Here is a 21010-nt window from a genome sequence, read left to right on the forward strand (position 1 = left end):
ACATTAGCTGTGCTTTAACAAGCTGCTCACAGGCTGATTCCACAGCTCTGAAGCCACTACAGTTATTGGAGAAACAAACACTTGAGACTCTTGATAAGAGGCTGCATCACTTCCACCAGCGCCCACTTTGAAGGAAATAGAAGCTCCTGAGCTGGAAAACCTGCTCAGGTATGCAGATGTGTGTGTGACTGACAGAGCTGTCCATGGTGTGGCTCCTCCCCTCTCAGCCTTTGTTAGCAGGAGGTCAGAGTCACATGTCCAATTCATTGGATCAAATCATTTCAGCTGGATGAAAATGAATTTTAATTTGAACAAATATCACTGTAGCAGATTACTTTTAATTCTATCTTTTTAGCATGTACTGATAATAACTGTATCATCTAGCATGTATTCCATAATTATGTTTGTTTGTTTGTTTGTTTGTTTTCACTTCTTACATTCAGGGAGTCTGTGCAACATCAGGGACTGCAGATGAAAACTAGCTTTTTGTCTGATTCTGGTGCATTTAAAGAAATGTTTTTTTCATGAGCACTGTCCCTCTAAAATTAAATGAAATTAAATCCACACTTACACTTCCTCAGTCCTGGTTTCAGCCTCTGCTCTCCACCATGGTCCACCCTGGAGGAAGAAACAGAGTCAGAGCAGCAGATTCTCTTTGAGGATGGAAACATGGGCAGTAAATAACCTTCCCTATGAAGGATTTAGCAGAGCACGTCACTCATATCCACCATTCAACATGAAACAATATTCCTCAGGCCTCTAGAAGACATTGTGTGTGTCTCTCCATACCTGAGAGCCTCCAGTCTCCAGGTTGGATCCTCCAGTCCAGCAGAGAGCAGCTTCACTCCTGAGTCTCCTGGATGATTGTAGCTCAGGTCCAGCTCTCTCAGATGGGAGGGGTTGGAGCTCAGAGCTGAGGCCAGAGAAGCACAGCCTTCCTGTGTGAGCAGACAGCCTGACAGCCTGCACACCATCACAAACACAATCAGGCCAATCAGGCATTATTTATGGCCGACATGAGTCAAGTAACATTTTAATACAGTAGCTGTTTTAGACACTCATAATAAGTTGGTTTTAGTTCGCAACTGGAAAATCCATGATGTCAGATCCATATTGCAATGAATTGTGGGTAAGTCAGGAGAAGTTTGCAACCCAAGCAGACTCTCTGCAGGTCTGCAGAAAGTCCGCTTGAGGTCCCTTCTGGACTCTGGACTTGTGGATTTGGAAAGCCCTCAGCACTCTCAGACTTCCCAGGAACACGCCCTCAAAGTCTGAGAGTCTGCAAGTGAAGTCTGGACATTTGGATTCAGCCAGAGAGACTGAAGCTTCACTCAGTCTGGCTCCAGCCTGCTGGACTCACTGCAGGAGCAGCACAACACCCGCTCACTTGAGCACAGAGTGTATACAGTGGAGGACTGGGAGGACTGGGAGGACTGGGTGAGAGGAGCCGGGCCAGCACACTCACTCAACTCCAAACTACAGCAACAGACACTTAAAAGAGACATTTTCAAACCCTCATTATTCATACAGTTATACAACTCTGATTGTTCTTTTTGCACAGAACATTATTACTGAGCTCCAGACCTCAGTGTCCTCACAGCTGGCTACAGGGGAGACTGTGAGGCCTGTCATGATATACCATAAGTCGGTTAATTGCACGGTAAATTTAAATGAAGACGGTAACTTTTCTGACCGCAATTAATTGCCACATTCATGTGTGTTTGTTTTCCTCGTCTCTCTCCACCAAAGAGACCAGACGACAAGAGCGTTCACTGTCGAGCATCATCTTCAGCGAGGTGAGCTGGTTCATTAGAGGAATGAACGGAGGGAACGCTCTTGTCATCGAGTGTCTTTGTCTCTGTGGGGGGGGGCAGGGCCATGGGCCACACACACACACACACACACACGCACACACACACAGAAACTTGAGATGAGGTGGAGAAAAGAGCAAACGAGAACGACATGGAAGTTCTTCCCAAACCAAACGCACCCTAACCCACTGTGTGGGAATGTTTTCGATTCAAAGCAAATGAGAGAGAGGAGCCCAGTGACCTGAGGCCTGTATCACGAAGCAAGCTCAGTTTTCCCTGGATTGCTCAGACCTATCCGGCTACACAAATGCAGATCATGGTGATCAGGGATAACCGGTATCACGACGCTGGTTATCAACTCGCTCATTCGATCCAGGTTTGCCTCATCAGGAGCCGTGAGCGCACACGTATAAGGGGCGGAGTCTGAGGCAGCAGACCAATCACAAACATGAGAGACAAGGAAAAACGCACAGCGTATTTCATGGCGGAGAAGCAGCGTGTTATACTGGGAAAGTATGAAGAGGAAAACAACATTTACACACTAAATCGAACATCATGGCCAAGAGAAGGCAGAATGCTTGGCAACGAATTGCCGACTGCATAAATGCACAAGTTACACATCAACAAGTCCACATCTGACGCTGAAACCTATGAACTCACCGCACTGCGATGTGCCGCGTATATGACAGGTAGAGTTGAATTCCCCCAGGTGTGACCCATCAGCTGTCAATCAGGCCCCCCAAAAATATTTAGAGCTAATTAATTGTGCCATTTTAAATGTCCCTAAAATGTTGTGAAACGCCTCTAAAAATACTTTTAATGATCAATTTTCCTTTAACGATCTCGCGTGTGTGTTCCTCTCCTCCAGAGTGTCAGCTCTGTACAGCAGCAGCTGTTAGCCAGGCTGAAGCTGCTTCACATTAATATCATAGCCTCTCTCTCAGACAGAGAGTCGCTCTCCTCACTATTTGGGCTCCTTCTTAAATGGGATTCTCAATGATTGGGCATGCCACGTTTTGGCAAACACCTGATTGGCCAGGGGGCAGTGCTTTATGCACCTGTCCTGAAAAGCTAGCCTGCTCCGGGGCAGGCTAGCTTTCAGGACAGGTTCAGGATAGGTTTCCTATCCCGATCAGAGGTGAACCAGCTTTGTGATACAATGAATGAATGAATGAATGAATGAATGAATCATTTATTTTTTGAAAATGTAGATCATACATTACGCACAAACTCAATCATCAAAGACATAGGCTGAAGTTCAAAAGTTCAAAAAAGTTCAAAAAAAAAAAAAAAAAAAAGGAGTAGGAGGAAGCTAAAGCTTATCATATCCTACCCCATACAGAAAATCCGGAGTTGAGCCTGAAGTTATCTCGCTAACCCCTTAATCCCGCTTCGTGATACAGGCCTCTGGACGAGCCGCTGTGCCGTGTTTGTTTTCAAACTGTCCAAACTAAAAGAGGGAATACCAGCAACTTCAGTGCACAGCTAAAGCACAACCAGCCCACCCAGTGTTCCCAGTTAAGAAAAAAACAACAAGCCAAAACACAAAGGAAAGTGTTGGAAGTGTTGACTGTTCAGGAATGTTAGTCTATGCCTCTCTGCTAATGTTTAAGTATTAACGCTAATAATTTCTGCCGCAATTAATCACACAGCAAAATTTGTTATTGTGACAGGCCTAGTGACTGTATGTAAATCAGGACTGAACTGGTCATGTGTTGAGCAGGTTGAGGAATCCTGACCTGAGAGCCTCCAGTCTGCAGTGTGGACTCTCCAGTCCAGCAGAGAGACGCTTCACTCCTGAATCCTGCAGATCGTTGTTACTCAGGTCCAGCTCTCTCAGACTAGAGGACTGGGAGCTGAGAACTGAGGCCAGAGCTGCACAGCTTCTCTCTGACAGATTACAGCCACTCAGCCTGAGGAGGAATTATAGATGGAAACAGTAAATTTAAATGTTTTTCTCTTTTATAAAACATCACGTTATGTGTTTAATATATCCAGTTATCTCTGAACCTACATAGATTTCTTGGAGGCTTTGACCACTGGCAGCAGCCTCAGAAGAGCCTCCTCTGAAGCAGAGTATTTCTTCAGGTCAAACACGTCCAGATCTTTTTCTGATGACAGTAAGATGAAGACCAGAGCTGACCACTGAGCAGGGGACAGTTTTTCTCTGAAGAGACTTCCTGATCTCAGGTACTGTTGGATCTCCTCCACTAGAGAACGGTCATTCAGCTCATTCAGACAGTGGAACAGGTTGATGCTTCTCTCTGGAGAGGGATTCTTCCTGATCTTCTTCTTGATGTACTGGACTGTTTCCTGATTGGTCTGTGAGCTACTCCCTGTCTGTGTCATCAGGCGTCGTAGGAGAGTCTGATTGGTCTGCAGTGAAAGACCCAGGAGGAAGCGCAGGAACAAGTCCAGGTGTCCATTTGGACTCTGTAAGGCCTTGTCCACAGCACTCTGTAGGAGGTGTTTCAGTTCAGATTTCTTGTTGAACCGTGCAGACCACCAGGAGGCTGATTTTTGTTTCAGCAGATTGACTCCAGAGTTGATGAATGTCACAAAGACATGAACAGCAGCCAGAAACTCCTGAACGCTCAGATGGACGAAGCAGAAAACCTTGTCCTGGTACAGCCCACGCTCCTCTTTAAAGATCTGTGTGAACACTCCTGAGTACACTGAGGCTGCTCTGATATCAATGCCACACTCTGCCAGGTCTGCTTCATAGAAGATCAGGTTGCCTTTCTCCAGCTGCTCAAAAGCCAGTTTTCCCAGAGACAGGATCATCTCCCTGGTCTCTGGAGTCCAGTGTGGATCTGCCTCATGTTTGTCATGATATTTGACGTTCTGCACTTTGGACTGAACCACCAGGAAGTGGATGTACATCTCAGTCAGGGTCTTGGGCAGGTCTCCTCCCTCACTGGTTTTCAACATGTCCTCCAGAACTGTAGCAGTGATCCAGCAGAAGACTGGGATGTGGCACATGATGTGGAGGCTTCGTGACGTCTTGATGTGGGAGATAATTCTGCTGGCCTGCTCCTCATCTCTGAATCTCTTCCTGAAGTATTCCTCCTTCTGTGGGTCAGTGAAGCCTCTCACCTCTGTCACCATGTCAACATATTCAGGAGGGATCTGATTGGCCGCTGCGGGTCGTGTGGTTATCCAGAGACGAGCAGAGGGAAGCAGTTTCCCCTTGATGAGGTTTGTCAGCAGAACGTCCACTGAGGTGGACTCTGTAACATCAGTCAGGATTTGGTTGTTGTTGAAGTCCAGAGGAAGTCGACACTCATCCAGACCGTCAAAGATCAACACAACCTGGAACTGCTCAAACCTGCTGATTCCTGCTTCTTTGGTCTCAGTGAAGAAGTGATGAACAAGTTCCACCAAGCTGAACTTTTGCCCTCTCAGCAGATTCAGCTCTCTGAAAGTGAATGGAAATGTGAAGTGAACATGCTGGTTGGCTTTGTGTTCAGCCCAGTCCAGAGTGAACTTCTGTGTTACGACTGTTTTCCCAATGCCAGCCACTCCCTTTGTCATCACTGCTCTTGGCTGATCTCTTCCAGGTAAAGGTTTAAAGATGTCTTCACATCTGATTGGTGTTTCTGGTGTGTCTGGTTTCCTGGATGCTGCTTCAATCTGTCTGACCTCATGTTCAGTATTGATCTCTCCACTCTCTCCATCAGTGATGTACAGCTCTGTGTAAATCTGGTTCAGAGGTATCGACTTTCCTGCTCTCTTGATTCCTTCAAACAAATCCTCAAACTTCTTTTTCAGTTTGAATTTGAGATTTCTCTGGCAGTCAGCAAGAATGGCTGAATAAAGAAACAACAAAAGATGATATCAATTAGAGGATGCTATAGTAAATCTTAATTGCATTGCCTTCTTTGGTGTGACTTCCTTTCAATTTCTGCTGTTCTTGATTATATATAAATTACTTTTGAGAATTCCTTTTTTGACAACACATGCATTGGTAATCAAATCAAATCAAATCAAACTTTATTTGTAGAGCACTTTTCATACATGGAATGTAGCACAAAGTGCTTTACATGTGAAAAACACCCCCCTCCCCACCCCAACCTCTAGACCCCCACCCCACGATTCTCTCTTACATACACACACAGACACACATACACACACACACACACACACTCGCACACACACACACGCACACATACACACACACACACACACACATAATGTTTGTTTGGCTGAGTACAGAGGAACCAGGTCAGGAAGCGCTGCCATCTGCGCTGGGGGCTGCCCACGGCCCAGGCCAGGAGGCCACAGCTCAGGGGCCCACCAAGCCACAGGTAGGCAGAGGACCCATGGCGCTGCAGCGGGGCACCGCCACAGAGCCACAGAGCCCCCACCCACCCCAGCCGGTGAGCCCCACGAGCAGAGACACCCCAGCCCCAGCCGAGAACAGCCCCCAGCGCAGAGGGCCCCCACTGGAAACACTGGATATATGGGATAAAAATATGAAAACATATAAAATAAGAATATAAAAAGTATATATAGAAATAACGACATATAAAGTAAAAATATATAAGAACATTAATAAAAGCTAAAATAGGCATGTGTAAACATATAAGAACATTTAGTTAAGAGCCAAAACAAAAGGTATAGGGTATAAAATAAACATTAAATAAAAGTCAGGTTAAAAAGGTTAAAAAAAAGACTATATTAAGAGCATGAGTTAAAAGCCAAATTAAATAGGTGGGTCTTGAGCCTATTTTTAAAAATATCAACATTCTCTGCGGCCCTCAGGTCCTCCGGCAGGCTGTTCCACAATCGGGGGCCATAAAACTGAAAAGATGCCTCACCGTGTGTTCGTGTTTTTACTCTGGGAATAGATAACAGGCCAGTGTCGGAGGACCTGAAGGTCCGCGAGGGTTCATAACGTAAAAGCAATTCAGAAAGATAAGAAGGCCCAAGACCCCTAAGACATTTAAAAGCTATTAAGAGAACCTTAAAATCGATCCTGAAACATACAGGGAGCCAATGCAGTGATTCTAAAACCGGTGTAATATGCGCCTGCCTTCTGGTCCTCGTTAGTTAGTTAGTGAGTTCTGTAGAAGTTGTAAATTTGTGATGTTTCTTTTAGGAAGACCAGAAAGCAGGGCATTGCAATAGTCAATACGACTGGAAATAAAAGCATGCATCAGCATCTCTGTATTTGCCTGAGAGAGAAACGGGCGGACTCTGGCTATATTCTTTAAATGATAAAATCCTGTTTTTGTAACATGTTTAATGTGTGGAATAAAATTGAGCTCAGAGTCAAAAATGACGCCCAGATTTTTTACGTGATTGGATGGGTTTAAAGACAGTGTTTGTAATTTTGGTAAAAGTTTCACTCTCTGGGCCTCAGGACCGATGATTAAAACTTCAGTTTTGTCCTGGTTGAGCTGCAGGAAGTTTTCTGCCATCCAGGATTTGATGTCTAAAATACAGTTAAAAAGGGCATCAAGTGGCCCAGTGTCATTAGGAGACATGGAAATATACAGCTGTGTGTCATCAGCATAGCTGTGAAAATTGATCCCATGTCTCCTGATGACACTGCCAAGTGGGAGCATATATAAATTAAAAAGAATGGGGCCTAAAATTGATCCTTGGGGCACACCACATTTTATCTCATGTATTCTTGAGGAGCATGTATCCAAGCTTACCATGAATTTTCTTGCTGTGAGATAGGAAGTGAACCACTTAAAAACAGTGCCAGAGAGGCCAACCAGGTGTCTGAGTCTATTTAAGAGAATCGTGTGATCTACTGTATCGAAAGCAGCGCTTAGATCCAGTAGCACAAGGACTGAAAGCTTGTGTGTCCAAATTGCACCTGAGGTCATTAACAACTTTCAACAGTGCAGTCTCTGTACTGTGATTCATCCTAAAACCAGACTGAAACTTCTCAAAGATTGAGTGGTTAATTAAAAAATTATTCAACTGAATAAAAACATTTTTTTCTAAAATTTTACTTAAAAATGGTAAGTTGGATACAGGTCTGTAATTATTAAGAATGCTGGGATCCAAATTGTTCTTCTTCAGAAGAGGCCTCACTACAGCTGTTTTAAAAGCTGCAGGGAAGATGCCTGTCTGAAGAGAAGAACTGACAATGTTTAAGAGCCCAACTTCAAAGAATCCATAAAATGTTTTAAAAAGTGATGTTGGGATCGGGTCTAAGAGGCAGGTTGTTGGTTTGACTTGGGAACAAAACTGTCCAGTGTTTCCTCGGGGTAAAACAGACATTCAACTGAATTAAAATTAGTATTTTGATTACCTAAAATTGTGGATCTGATTAAATCAATTTTACATCTGAAGTGGACCGCAAAGTCCTCGCAAAGAGAGTTTGTTGGAGTGTGCTGGAACTTGCTGGAATCCGGATTGATTAAACGGTCGATGGTGTGAAAGAGGATTTTGGGATTGTTGTTTTGAAATTAGATTATTCTGCTAAAATGGACATTTCTTGCGTCTCTCAGAGCTTTATTATATATTTTTAATTGCTCACGGTATATCTGGTAGTTTACTGTTAATTTGTTTTTCCTCCATTTTCTCTCTGCCACCCTGCAGTTTCTCTTCAGTTTTTTGATTTCTTCATTTCTCCACGGTGTAGTATGTTTAGTTGGGACTTTTTTTAAAACCGGTGGAGCAACAATGTCGATGGCTGTCTTTAATTTACTGTTAAAATCATCAACAATAAAATCACATGGTGCAGGTAAAGAAACTGGAGGATGTTTGTCTAAAATGTCAATAAAATTTGCAGCCACTTCAGAGGTAATATAGCGCTTCCTGACAGTTCTCACTGTTGTCTCCCGCTGAATAAAAATGTGAAATAACCATGATACCTTTGTGGACCTTCCTTAATAAAGTGTGGCAGGTTGAGCGCTGCTGCGCCTCACCTTAATTGGCATCAGCTGTTCCCAATTTCCAGTCATTCGGGCCTGATTGCAAGGTGGTGCCACTCTGATTTGTTGGTCCTGCTTTCATTGGTACTTTCATTTTTACCTGGCGTTCACCTGGCAAGGGCTTTGTTGGCGTGCACCGTTGGCGTGCTGTGGTGTTTGTGTGTACCACCCGTGGGACATGTAAGGTAGGCATGGGACTATTATCCTCATCCTTTTATAGCACATCATGGTGTGATAGCAGCCGTGATTTTTTGCTTTGCAGCGGGGTTGGCTGTTGGCGACTTGGCGTGCAGCTTCAGAGGGGCTTGAAGAAGTGTGGCGTCCGCTCTTCCTCATTGCAAGACGAGGATTGCGTGTGTTGACCTGTGCATTAAGCTCACTTCGCTCCGCTAAGCTTGCTGTTTCCTTTTTCTTTTTTAATATCTATTTGCTCGGTCAGCCGTGGGTTAACACTTGTCCTGCTCTCTGTTTTGCGGTAGCTGTGAGGCCACCGGTTGTGGCTTCCCCTCTTCCTCTGCGCTCGGTGCGGGGATGCACTGCACCCCGGTGATGTGGGTCGCCAGCTGGGCATCCTGAGGGACGACTGGCCAAAGCCTCCAGCTCCGGTGCGGCCGCTCCGTCTTCCACTGCTGCTTCACATACTGAGTTTCCCATTACGAACTGGTTAAAGCGCGCAGTTACCTCCCGTGCGCCCATGTAACTTTAGGTTCTTCACCCCACCACAATTCATTTTTTTTTTTGGTTCAATTAATTTCCTTTTTCTTGTTTGGTTTTAATTGGTCATAAGTTATTTGTTAATCATTTTCTTTTGGTTAGTTGGTTTGATTTCCCAGCTGTTGGGTTGCTTCCCATTAATGGGATTACTTTACTACCCCTGGTCCCTGCCCACAGCTGAGTTTCATCTTGGTTGTTTTTCACATCAATATTTTGTAACATTAGTTTTGTTTTCATTGCTATTCAATTAATTTAGGTTTATTCTGTTCTGTTTGTGTGTGTGGGTGTGAGTGCTGTGTGTTTTGTGTGGGTGTGAGTGCGGTGTGGTTTGTATGGGTGTTTTTTTTTGTTTTTTTTTTTGTATAGATATCCTGTTTTTAACAGTACCATATATCGGCCTGAGTGTCCCACCACAAGCAGTCTTGATTTTCCTTTTTTTTCTCTTTTCCAGGACAGGAGCTTGGGCAGTGTGCAGCAGACTTCCCCAGTGGTGGTTCCCCCCCTCACTCCTTCTTGTTTGGCGTGGCACGTGGTGGTTTGGTTTGTAGTGATTTTCTTTGGTTTGAGTTATCCCTTTTTATTTTTTGTCTGATCGCTACACAGTCTGATCCAGGTTGCTATTTTTTTTTTTTTTTTGGTTTATAATATTTTACCGCAATCAATTGTGGTCTATTTGGCCCTCAGGCTGTGTATGGCTGACATCCTTGTGTTCTTTTAATTGAGTAAATTCTAACCAATAAACTTTGAATATTTTTGAAAGTCCATCTCCCGTCCTCTATGTACAATTGGTAATGGTAAATGGACTGCATTTCTATAGCGCTTTTCTAGTCTAACGACCACTCGTTAGACAAAGTTTTTTGCCTCACATTCACCCATTCACACACACATTCACACACTGATGGCAGAGGCTGCCATGCAAGGCGCCAGCTGTCCATCAGGAGCAGGGAGGGGTTCAGTATCTTGCTCAAGGACACTTCGACACACTCTGGAGGAGCCGGGGATCAAACCGGGAACCCTCCGGTTACCGGACGACCGCTCTACCTCCTGAGCCACGCCGCCCCAGTGTGGTGTAACGAATCTGTGTGACCTTCAGTTAGTAAGGGTCCTGTTGAGTGTACTGTACTTCCTGAGGTGGCGTTGCCGGGCAATTTCCTTCTGTACCCTCCATTTGGCCACAAAAGCATTGCTATAGTTCATGTGCAGCACTGGAGGTCATTATGATCTGGACCATTTGTTCAGTGATCCTTTGTGTGGTCATTATGGTCCAGACCATTTCCGGACCATGGACGGACCATGCCAGGGACCACTGAACAACTGGTCTGGACCATAGTGACCACATAATGGACACTAAACAGCAAGGACAATAAAGTCCAAATGGTTCATATTTATAAACTGTAAAATAAAATATCAATTCACATGCTCTATGTAGATTGGGACATAGATGACCATCTGTTATAAGCGCTAGGGGTGTAACGATAAACAAAAATCACGGTCCAGTACATACCTCGGTTTTGAGGTCTCAATTCGGTACATTTTCGATACAGTATGGGAACAAAATGTTTTGTTAAGAACTTTATTTGTTAAGAACTTTATTGTAAAATTATACAAAATATAGAAAAAAATAGAATACTGCTGCCAAGTGCTGGTAATAGGTTTTCCAATAAATATTCTCATTCTAAACAAAATATATATAAAATAAGTTTTCTAATAAATAAAATATTCTAATTGAAAACAAAATATATATAAAATACGTTTTCCAATAAATAAAATATTCTCAAATAAGAGAGAGGCTGCTTGAATGCCGTAGTCAGCTGCGTTTTGCACTAGGGTGTTTTTGTTGTGTTGCCATGAATGTACCCGATCTCAGCTGAGCAATGTCGGCACACTGCCTTCGTTTTATCCACTTGTCTTTGTCCGTTGCGATATTTGACCAGGAGGCCAAAGTGTTCCCAAACAGGAGATTTTAACGACAAGGGACAGGTTCAAGCTCTAGTTTTTCGCTAGTGCCCGTTTCGGTAGCATTAGCCGTAGCCATGACATCAGTGCTCAGGTTTCAGGTCATGCTTCAAGTGGAGCTTATTATGCTTCTTCTTGGAGGGACGAGACACTTCCCCGGCATACTGCTGCCCTCTACTGTTTCGCACCCAACGCCCTGTACCGAACCCAACGCCCTGTACCGAACCCAACGTCCTGTATCAAAAATTTTCAATACGAATACATGTGTGATGTCTCACATGTCCTAGGTTGTGTTTTTCTGTTTATCTTGTTTATTTTTACTTACCTGTCTTCCTGTTTTATTTTGATACTCACCTGTCTTGTCATTTCAGAAACTTCATTTCCTGCCCCAGTGTCTCCTGCCTCTGATTACCAGCCCCGCCCTGATGTGTCTCACCTGTGTTTCATTTCCCTCTCCCCTTGTGTGTATTTAGTCCCTGCCTTCCCTTCCCTCTGTGCCAGATTGTCTTTGTCTTTCGAGTCAAGCTTTCCAGCGATCTTCTCTAGTGTATAATTCTGCCTGTTTTTTGGACCTGCTTTTGCCTGCACCCTTTTGGAACTGTTTGCCTCCTCTTTTTGATATTAAAGACGTTTTTTTTTTTTTTTTAGCCTGAGATCTGTGTCGTGTGTTTGGGTCCTGACTCTCTGGTTGTCTCAGCATTATGGACTCAGCCGACCCAGACTCAGTGCGAGCTGCTCTCCAGGCTCAGGGGAGGAGGCTCCATCGGTTTGACGAGCAAATCTCAACAATGCATCGCTGTGTTAAAGAACTGTCAGACCAGCAGGAGGGCTTTCAGCGTGTCATGGGAGAGCAGGTATGCCAGCTTGTGGAACAAGTGAAACAGTTAATGGTGCACTGTCAAGCCAATACCACCGCTTCTGAGCCTGTATCATCCCCTGAGTCACCCAGCTCCCCCGAAACCATACCACCGGCAACCCCTGTGTCTCCTGTTTCTGTTCTGTCGCCCCATTTGTCTAAGCCTGAACGTTTTTCCGGAGACTCTGAGAACTGTCGAGCATTTTTGGTTCAGTGTGGGCTACATTTTGAACTGCAAGCGCCTGCTTTCCCCACAGAGCGCTCTAAAGTAGACTATATTATCTCCTACCTCTCAGGCAGAGCTGAAGCTTGGGCAACAGCTGAGTGGGGGAGACAGTCTCCCATCTGCTCCTCTGTCCAGCTTTTTTCTGAGGCTTTACGCAAGATTTTTGACCATACTGCTCCTGGACGTGAAGCTGCTAGAGCTCTTATGGGACTACGGCAGGGGAGGCGACGTGTTGTGGACTATGCCATTGAGTTTCGCACTCTTTCTGCTGACAGTGACTGGAACTCTTCTTATCTGTTTGATGCCTTTCTGTTTGGCCTGTCTGACCCTTTAAAGGACCAGTTAGCACCCCTTGAATTACCCAAGGACATAGACTGAGCCTGAGCTGCTCCCCTTAAAAACTAAAGTGGCTTGCACATAGCACACGGTTTAGGCCGCGCTCTGCGCTGGGTTAGGGCTAGGATTGGTTAAGTTAAAAATTTTCAACTCAGCTCGGCACAGACCAGTGCACCCTCGCGCCCCGTGATCACATACACAGTGAATGGGTGCGCCAGCCGAGGTCTGCACCGTGTGCGTGCTATGTGAAAGTCACTCAATTCAGAGTGACACAGTGTACACTTGACAGTGTTTACACTTACATTTCTTTGAAACAGCTGCCAAACAGTGCATCTATATTTTGGTGGATGCCATCGTGTCTCGTGAGCGGACTTAAAGTCACGTAATGAAAAAAAACAAACAAAAAAAAACGTGTACACGGTTAGTGTTTTTTTTTAAATGTTTACGATTGGCTAACCGTGTACACATGTACACGTTTACAAGTCCCACCCCTAGTGTGCACCTGGATCATAAGCTAGAGTGGTCTGTCAACATCAACAGTCAACAACCCTATCGAAAGGGCCAGAGCAGGCTCTTCTTCCTTAGGAGGCTCAGGTCTTTTGATGTCTGTGGGGAGATGCTGCTCATGTTCTACCGGTCTGTGGTAGAGAGTGTGCTGTTCTACGCAGTGGTCTGCTGGGGTGGCAACATCACCGAGAGGGACACCAGGCGGCTGGACAAGCTAATTAAGAAGGCTGGCTCAGTGCTGGGGAGGAGCCTTGACTGTCTGGAGACTGTGGTGGACAGGCAGATGCGGAACAAGCTGCTGGCCATCATGGACAATGCCAACCACCCCCTCCACCACACCTTAGTGGGACAGAGCAGCAGGCGCAGTGGGCGGCTCATCTGACTACGCTCACGGACTGAGCGCTTCAGGAGGTCCTTCATCCCAACAGCCACAAGACTATATAATGCCTAAGTTGAGGGCAGGGGCTCCTGACCAGGCCCTATTCCATCCCTCACCCTTCTATCCCCACACCGGCACAGGGCACTCTCACATGGACTCTATTATGTATTATTCTGCACTACACACGCCATCTTTGCAGCATTAGTGTTCAAATTTTTATCTCTTTTCTACTATTTTAAGATTTTAACTTAGTTGTTGGTTAATATATTCTGTTTGTCATTTGTTGCGTATGTATTTATTAATTATTATTTATTTATTTATTTATTTATATAGCACCTTTCCAAACCCAGGTTACAAGGTGCTTTCCAATGAAAACAAATCACAAATAAACACACATAAAACAACGATAGAGTAAATTACTAAAAGATCCCATACAACAATAAAACATAATACAAATACATAAAACAAGATAAAACAAGGTATTAAAAGATCTCACAGACAATAAAAACATACAAGTTACATTAAAACCACTGCTTAGTAAAAGGCCATGCGATAAAAGTGAGTCTTAAGAAGAGATTTAAAAGAAGAAACTGAGTTAGCCTGCCTGAGATCTCCCGGCAGGGAGTTCCACAGCTTGGGGGCCCGGACGGAAAAGGCTCGGTCCCCTTTGGTGATGAGCTGGGCCCTCGGAATGGCAAGTAGGGCCCTGCCGGAAGATTTCAGGCAGCGATCAGGCTCATATGGAATTAGCAGTTCCCTAATATAGGCAGGAGCCTGACTGTTCAAGGCTTTAAAAACAAGCAGCAACCAGTGGAGGGCAGCTAGGACTGGTGTAATGTGGTCTGTTTTCCTGGTACGAGTTAAAAGCCTGGCGGCAGCATTCTGAATCAGTTGCAGTCTCTGGGTGTTTCGCTTACTTATACCAGAATAAAGTGCATTGCAGTAGTCAAGCCTGGAGGTGATGAATGCGTGGATGACCTTTTCTAGGTCTGCTGGAGAGAGGAATGACTTGATTTTGGAGAGTTGTCGGAGGTGTGCAAAGCAGGATTGCATTACTTTAGTTACCTGTGCATCAAAAGTCAATCCACAGTCAAAGATGACTCCTAAGTTACGGGCCTCTGTACAGACATTGTATGATAGGGCACCCAGACTGGACGAGAGATCGTTTAAGGTGCTAGTACTTGGGCTGGAGGGAGTAATTATGATAACTTCTGATTTGGAGTCATTCAGCTTAAGAAAATTTTTTGACATCCAGTTTTTAACTACAGACAGACAGGACAAAATGAGCGAAACATCAGAGGAACCAGGTTTTAACGGGATGTATAACTGGGTATCGTCCGCATAACAGTGAAAGTCGATACCATAACTGTGCAGGATTTGCCCCAGGGGTAACATGTAAACAGTGAATAAAAGGGGACCCAGAATAGACCCCTGGGGGACACCACAAACAAGAGGAGCACAGGAGGAGCAAGCATCTCCAAGCATAACCGAAAATGTTCTATTGGACAAATAAGAGATGAACCAGTCCAGCGCCACATCACAGATGCCAACACTGTTTTTCAGACGGCTGATTAAAACATTGTGATCCACTGTGTCAAAGGCTGAACTGAGATCGAGAAGAATTAAAATGGAATACAGACCGGAGTCGGCTGCAAGCAGCAAGTCATTGGAGACCTTGACCAGGGCAGTCTCGGTGCTGTGCAGGCTGCGGAAACCAGATTGAAACTTCTTGAAAATTTGATTGTCATTCATAAAAGAGATCAACTGCGTGGACACAACTTTTTCTAAAATCTTGGATAAAAATGGCAGCTTAGAAATGGGTCTAAAATTACTTAAAACAGAGGTGTCTAAGGAAGGCTTCTTTAAAAGTGGGTAAACAGTGGCATGTTTAAAATGGGAGGGGAAAAACCCAGAAGACAGAGAGCAGTTAACAATAGATAAAATAGCCGGACCAACCGTCTGAAATACAGCTTTTAAAAACCAAGTGGGGATACAGTCAGAAAGGCAGGTGGAAGATTTGGCTTGTGTCACTGTGTGTTCCAGGGTTAAAAGGGTGATTTCATCAAAATGGGTTAGAGTAGAAAGAGGGCAGCAGTCAACATCTGGCTCTCTGAGTTCAGTGTTGAACTGCTGGCGGATCTCTTCTATTTTATTGATGAAATGATGTAGAAATTGCTCACATCTCTCTGGGGAGGACTCAACTGGCTGGCTAGGATGGGGACCAGTAACAGATTTTACAGTTTTAAAAAGGATTCTGGGATTATGACTGTGATTAGCAATGAGGTTTGAGAAATAGGTGTTTCTTGCTTCTTTGATTTTGTGCTGAAAGGAGCGCAATAGGTCTTTCAGAGAAGCAAGAGAAGCACTAAGTTTATCCTTTTTCCACTTCCTCTCTACCTTCCGACATTGCCTCTTAAGACTCCTAATTTCCTCATTTAGCCAAGGCAGAGAGGAGGGTGTCAGCCTTTTGTACCTGACCGGAGCTATGGAGTCTAAAATGGTTGTGCAGGAGCTGTTAAAAACACTGACAAGCCTATCTACAGAAGAGTTGTGGTCACTGCTGATTAAAGAAGCATCAGAGGCAGTGAAGGCTTGACAGAAGCTAGGGACAGAGAGTGAGTTTAGGGGACGGGAGCAAATCAGAGAGGTAGGTTTAGAGTCAGGAGAGAGGAGTGGAACCTGGAACAGCACAGCATTGTGGTCAGAGATGGCAAAATCAACCAGGTTCACATCATCCACATAGGAACCATGGGAGATCACAAGATCCAGTGTGTGCCCTTTGTCATGGCTCGGTTGCTTCATGTGTTGGGTCAAATTGAATGAGTCTAGCAGCTTGATAAAATCAACTGCAAACACGGAGGAAGAGGGGCAGCAGACATGGATATTAAAATCCCCAAGAATAAGAACTCTGTCATAATTAATCATGATAACTGATAAAAGATCTGAAAATTCCTGCAAGAAGCCTGAGGTCAGTTTAGGGGGTCTGTAGATTAAAACAATTAAAAAGGGCAAATTACACCTCACAATAAAACCCAGACATTCAAATGTAGAAAAACTGCCAAGTGAAACTGTAGAACAGCTAAAATAATTTCTGTGAATTACTGCAAGTCCACCCCCTCTGCCTGTCATTCTAGGCAGGTGAAAAGACAAGTAATTTGGGGGAGATGACTCAATGAGGGGGGTACAATCATCTGGATTCATCCAGGACTCAGTGACCATAAAAAAGTCAATATTATGGGTCATGATGAAATCCTGGCAGATGAAAGACTTATTGGCAAGGGACCTTACATTAAGTAGACAAAATTTAGCTGAATTTACAGTGGGAATTGAAGAGATGGTATTGACTGAGAGGAGGTTGTTTCTGTGTGGAGAGTGAAGGGATTTTGCAGTAGCACGCTGCCTTTCAGTGATCCTAACAGGAATGGATGGATAGGTGGGAAAAACAAAACCAGCAACAGCAAGACCTGCATTGTCGAGGACAGGGCTATGCAATACAGGATCAAGATGCTGAGCAGGGTCTTGCTGTGGAAAACATCAATCAAGGCTAAAAGCAATAAAATCAATAAAAATGCGAATCAGTTTTCCAGTTCCATTCCTATTAAGATGCAGACCATCGTGTTTAAAAAGGTCCCGTCTGATCCAGAAAGAATCAAAGTGGCTGATAAAACCAAGACCTGTGGCCATTGTAAAATTCTCCAACCAAGAGTGCAGGCTGAAAAGACGGCTAAAACGCTCGGAGCTCCTCATGAAGACAGGAGTAGGACCAGACAGGACACACCTCCTCCCTAGGCTTTCCACTGTAGAGGCCAGAGACTCAAGCTCATAGTGCAGCTTTGTGGATTGCCTGGACATGACATCATTGGTACCTGTGTGCGCTATCACAGTGAGGACAGAGGGGTGGATATCAAGGAGTGCTGGAATAAGTTCAATAAAATCAGCTGTCTTTCCCCCTGAGAGACAGTAAGTGATGGCACCAGGAAGCTTCACAAACCGGATAATTGAGTCTCCGACCACTAAAATTTCAGGCCGTTCAACTTCCGGGTTGCATTTGTAGACTGACAGTTTTGAGCTGAGCTTATGAGCGCTTGTTAATGAGCTGGCGGTGAGCAGGTGTGTCGAGTGAATGCTCACCTCGTCAGACGCTCGCATGGGAGAAGGCACCGGGACCGCAGTAGGTTGAGGTCGGTGAGAGGAGAGGGACTGGTCGCTCTACTGCAAGACTGACCATCGGGGCCGTTTACAACCATACGGGCCAGAAGCAGCAGGCGGGGAGCCCGAGGAGGGGCTGGCAGGGCACGGGCGTTTTCGGCGTTTACTGCGCGCAGGAGGGGGAGAAGAGGAGACGACGGGCTCCGGGGGGGGGGGGGGGGGCTCCTCCACAGCCAGAGGAGAGAAAAAGTTAGAAAGAGGGAAGTCATCTCCGCCGTTATCAGACGGGTCGTAGAGGGGGAGAGAGAGCCTTTTAGAGCCCTTTACGACGGAAGACCAGGCGGTGGAAGAAGAGGGCAAGTCGGGGGCGACAGCAGGGGCAGCCGCTGCATCCGAAGCCGGGGTCCGCTGGTTATCCGCAGGCTCGAGACCGGACAGCCGGGAAGACAGCACCGTCTGCCGCTGCAGGAGGTCCTCGATGAGCCGCTCAATGGACCGGAGTTCGGTTTTCAGCTCCGTGATCTCTGCCGCTGGGGCCATTAGCAGTCTCCAGTCGGAGGAGGGGGGGGGACCCAGCGCCGGAGCAGATCTGACAGATCCACAGGTGTAGACAACGGGCTACGGTGGCCCTGGCCCTGTAAAATAAAAACCACAACCAGCAAAACGGAAGGGACTGGCACAGGGCTTTGAGGAGCAGGTAGCCACAGAACGGCTGAGGAGTAGTCAACTGAGGAGCAGAGAAGGACACTTAGGCCCGAAACGGTGATACAGCTGACTTCAAGCCCAGGGAGAAGAAGATAATCTTACCACGGAGGGCCCATGGAGGGCCCGCTGCGGATGTAACTTCTCTGGTGAGTACTGTCCTTGGTTAGCTTGGAGCCTGGAAGGCTGAAGGCTGGGTGTAGGCTCAGCTGAGCACCGTGGAGTCCCGGCAGCTCTCATGAATGATCTTTCCCGATCAAAGCATCCATTTTTTTTCAAAAATCGCATTGAATGTTAAAACGTAACATAAACGGCCATATATTCTAGGAACGTAGTTGTAAAAGGATTTAAAAGGTTTAAAAAAAGCTTAAGTTTGCCAGGAGAGAAGGCTCGACCGACACAGCAGCGTATAATGAACGAAGCCGGGCCCGCTCGTGTGTGAGCCCGGCTTCACCTCTGGACCACCCAAGTACAAGGACAACCCGTTCACAGTGGGAGACGGTTTTGGATCCCGATGGGACTCAGAGGGAGGAACCGCCTCCTTCACCACCTCCTGGGCCCTGGAGAAAGAAGACCCCAAAGAGGAGGTCACCATCTCCAGAATACAGCCAATAGGAGAGAGGCTTCCCAGCAGAAGAAAAGCTGAAGTGTCAGCGCCAGTGGCAGAGTCAAGTGAGGCCAGGCAGAAGTTCGCCAATGCCAAGGCAATCTCCTCTGACATGTTCTTCGGTCGGGAAAGCAACGCCGAGTACGAGGCGAAGACACGGCTGGAGAGTTTGTCTGGCAGCACCTCCATCAGCTCAGCCGACTTGTTTGGGGACCACAAAGACCATACAGGCGGGTCGAGTTTTGACAGCATGCTCCCCTCCGGCCCTGACATTGCTCAGTTCAAACAGGGAGTGAAGACCGTAGCAGGCAAGATGGCCGTTCTCGCCAACGGTGTCATGAATACGATCCAGGATCGCTACAGCTCGTACTGAGCAGAGCTGAGAGCCGGGCGGCGAGCTGCAGAAGACAAACTGACGACTGTGTAGAGCAAACCAGCCTCCTGACTGACAGGCACATTTGGACAGAAGAGACGGGACAAGAGAGACGGAAAAGAAGGAAAGCTTGCATGGAGAGACAAACGTCCTGCTCGCCTGTCCTTTCTAGAGACAGTTCCCCAGGAACTTGAATTTCCCAATGGGATCAATAAAGGATCTATCTATCTATCTATCTGCTCCAAAATGAGAAAAGTAGAGAGTGAAAACCAAACTTTTAAAGATGAATGGACAGTCCAATACATGTTCATTCTGCCTGCATCCACTTCTAAACCATTGTGTCTCATATGATGTGAATCAATAATCAATAATGTCTAAATTTTAGACATTGTAAGATTAGGACCTTTGCTGGGAGGAAATTTAGTAACTGAATTTTAACTGAATACCCCTGCTCTATGAGTCTGCATCACGCTCATCTTGAAGGAGCTGGCAGGTATTCTTGTTATGTAACACACAATTGTGGTTGGCCTTTGACCCTGAACGCAGATATCCTGTGGGGGCTCGGATCTACCTGGCTGGTCCTGCACCTGGACCAGAGGCTGAAATGAGAGCTTCCACACTGGTAACATCAGTAACAGATGTGTTCAGGCTTCCCCCGTACAGGTTTAGGTCTAATATTAGGTCCTTAAACAACAGTCAATCAACATTTGGTGGCACAAGTCTGCCTTATAAACATGTGAGCTATGTGAGCGGGGAGCCCACCACACATCACAGCCAATCAGCATTAAGGAGCAAGAATACAAGGGATGGATGCAGCATCCATGTGTTCTGTGATTGGTTAATGGCTCTGACACCCCTTTGTGCTGCCTTTGGCGTGCTAAGGGGAACTCATGCTGGTGTGTGTAATGTAAAAGTGCATTTCTACACTTGTGTCCTTATTATGTCTGCTGGTTAATTGTAATGATCAGCACTGAGTGTGTGGTAATGTCCTGTTTGTCATCATTATACCGTTTCATGTTCTGTTGGACTTTAGTTCTTATTTTGATAGAATATACTGTATTATAAATAATATAAAATACTATATAATATTTTAACCCTATTCCCCAGAACCACACACTCATATGCATGTAGTTCCCCTCACTGTGGTTTGACAGTGGCCTGTGAAGTGACAGTTTTGCTGGTTTCCTGACGACGGCATGGCCTCAAAAGGCAGCCTGTCGCTTCTCATATTCACTGTCCTGATGCAGGTTAACTAAAGTACTATAAATTAAAATGATGCAGCTTCACCTCTACACAGAGGGAATGATCCGATAATGTGTCAGCTTTCTAAGATGTCCCTTTCTGGAACCTTCCCAAGACTTACCTTCTGGACTTGGGCAGTGTGCCAACTGCTCAACGAGGTCATTCTTGTTTATCTGAGTCAAAACCTCCTTGGTGACTTCCACAGTGTACAGGCTGTAGGTCTTGACCATCTCGTCCAGCGTGTCCTGCCTGTCTG

General features: G+C 45.6%; 1 protein-coding gene across 1 annotated transcript in view; it reads right to left on the reverse strand.

Moving 5' to 3' along the window:
* LOC115369789 (NLR family CARD domain-containing protein 3-like) overlaps positions 1-20984 on the reverse strand; it is a 23937-nt gene extending 2953 nt beyond the window's left edge. The window contains exons 1-5 of the mRNA XM_030066456.1: positions 20876-20984; positions 3826-5620; positions 3551-3724; positions 790-963; positions 572-618 (exon numbers count right to left, since the gene is read on the reverse strand). Of these exons, the coding sequence (XP_029922316.1) occupies positions 572-618; positions 790-963; positions 3551-3724; positions 3826-5620; positions 20876-20984 (2299 nt within the window). The remainder of the gene's footprint in view (positions 1-571; positions 619-789; positions 964-3550; positions 3725-3825; positions 5621-20875) is intronic.
* Between the last annotated feature and the right edge of the window lie 26 nt (positions 20985-21010).

Source organism: Myripristis murdjan, chromosome 13 (genome assembly GCF_902150065.1).
Source record: "Myripristis murdjan chromosome 13, fMyrMur1.1, whole genome shotgun sequence".
In the NCBI taxonomy this organism is placed as follows: Eukaryota; Metazoa; Chordata; class Actinopteri; order Holocentriformes; family Holocentridae; genus Myripristis; species Myripristis murdjan.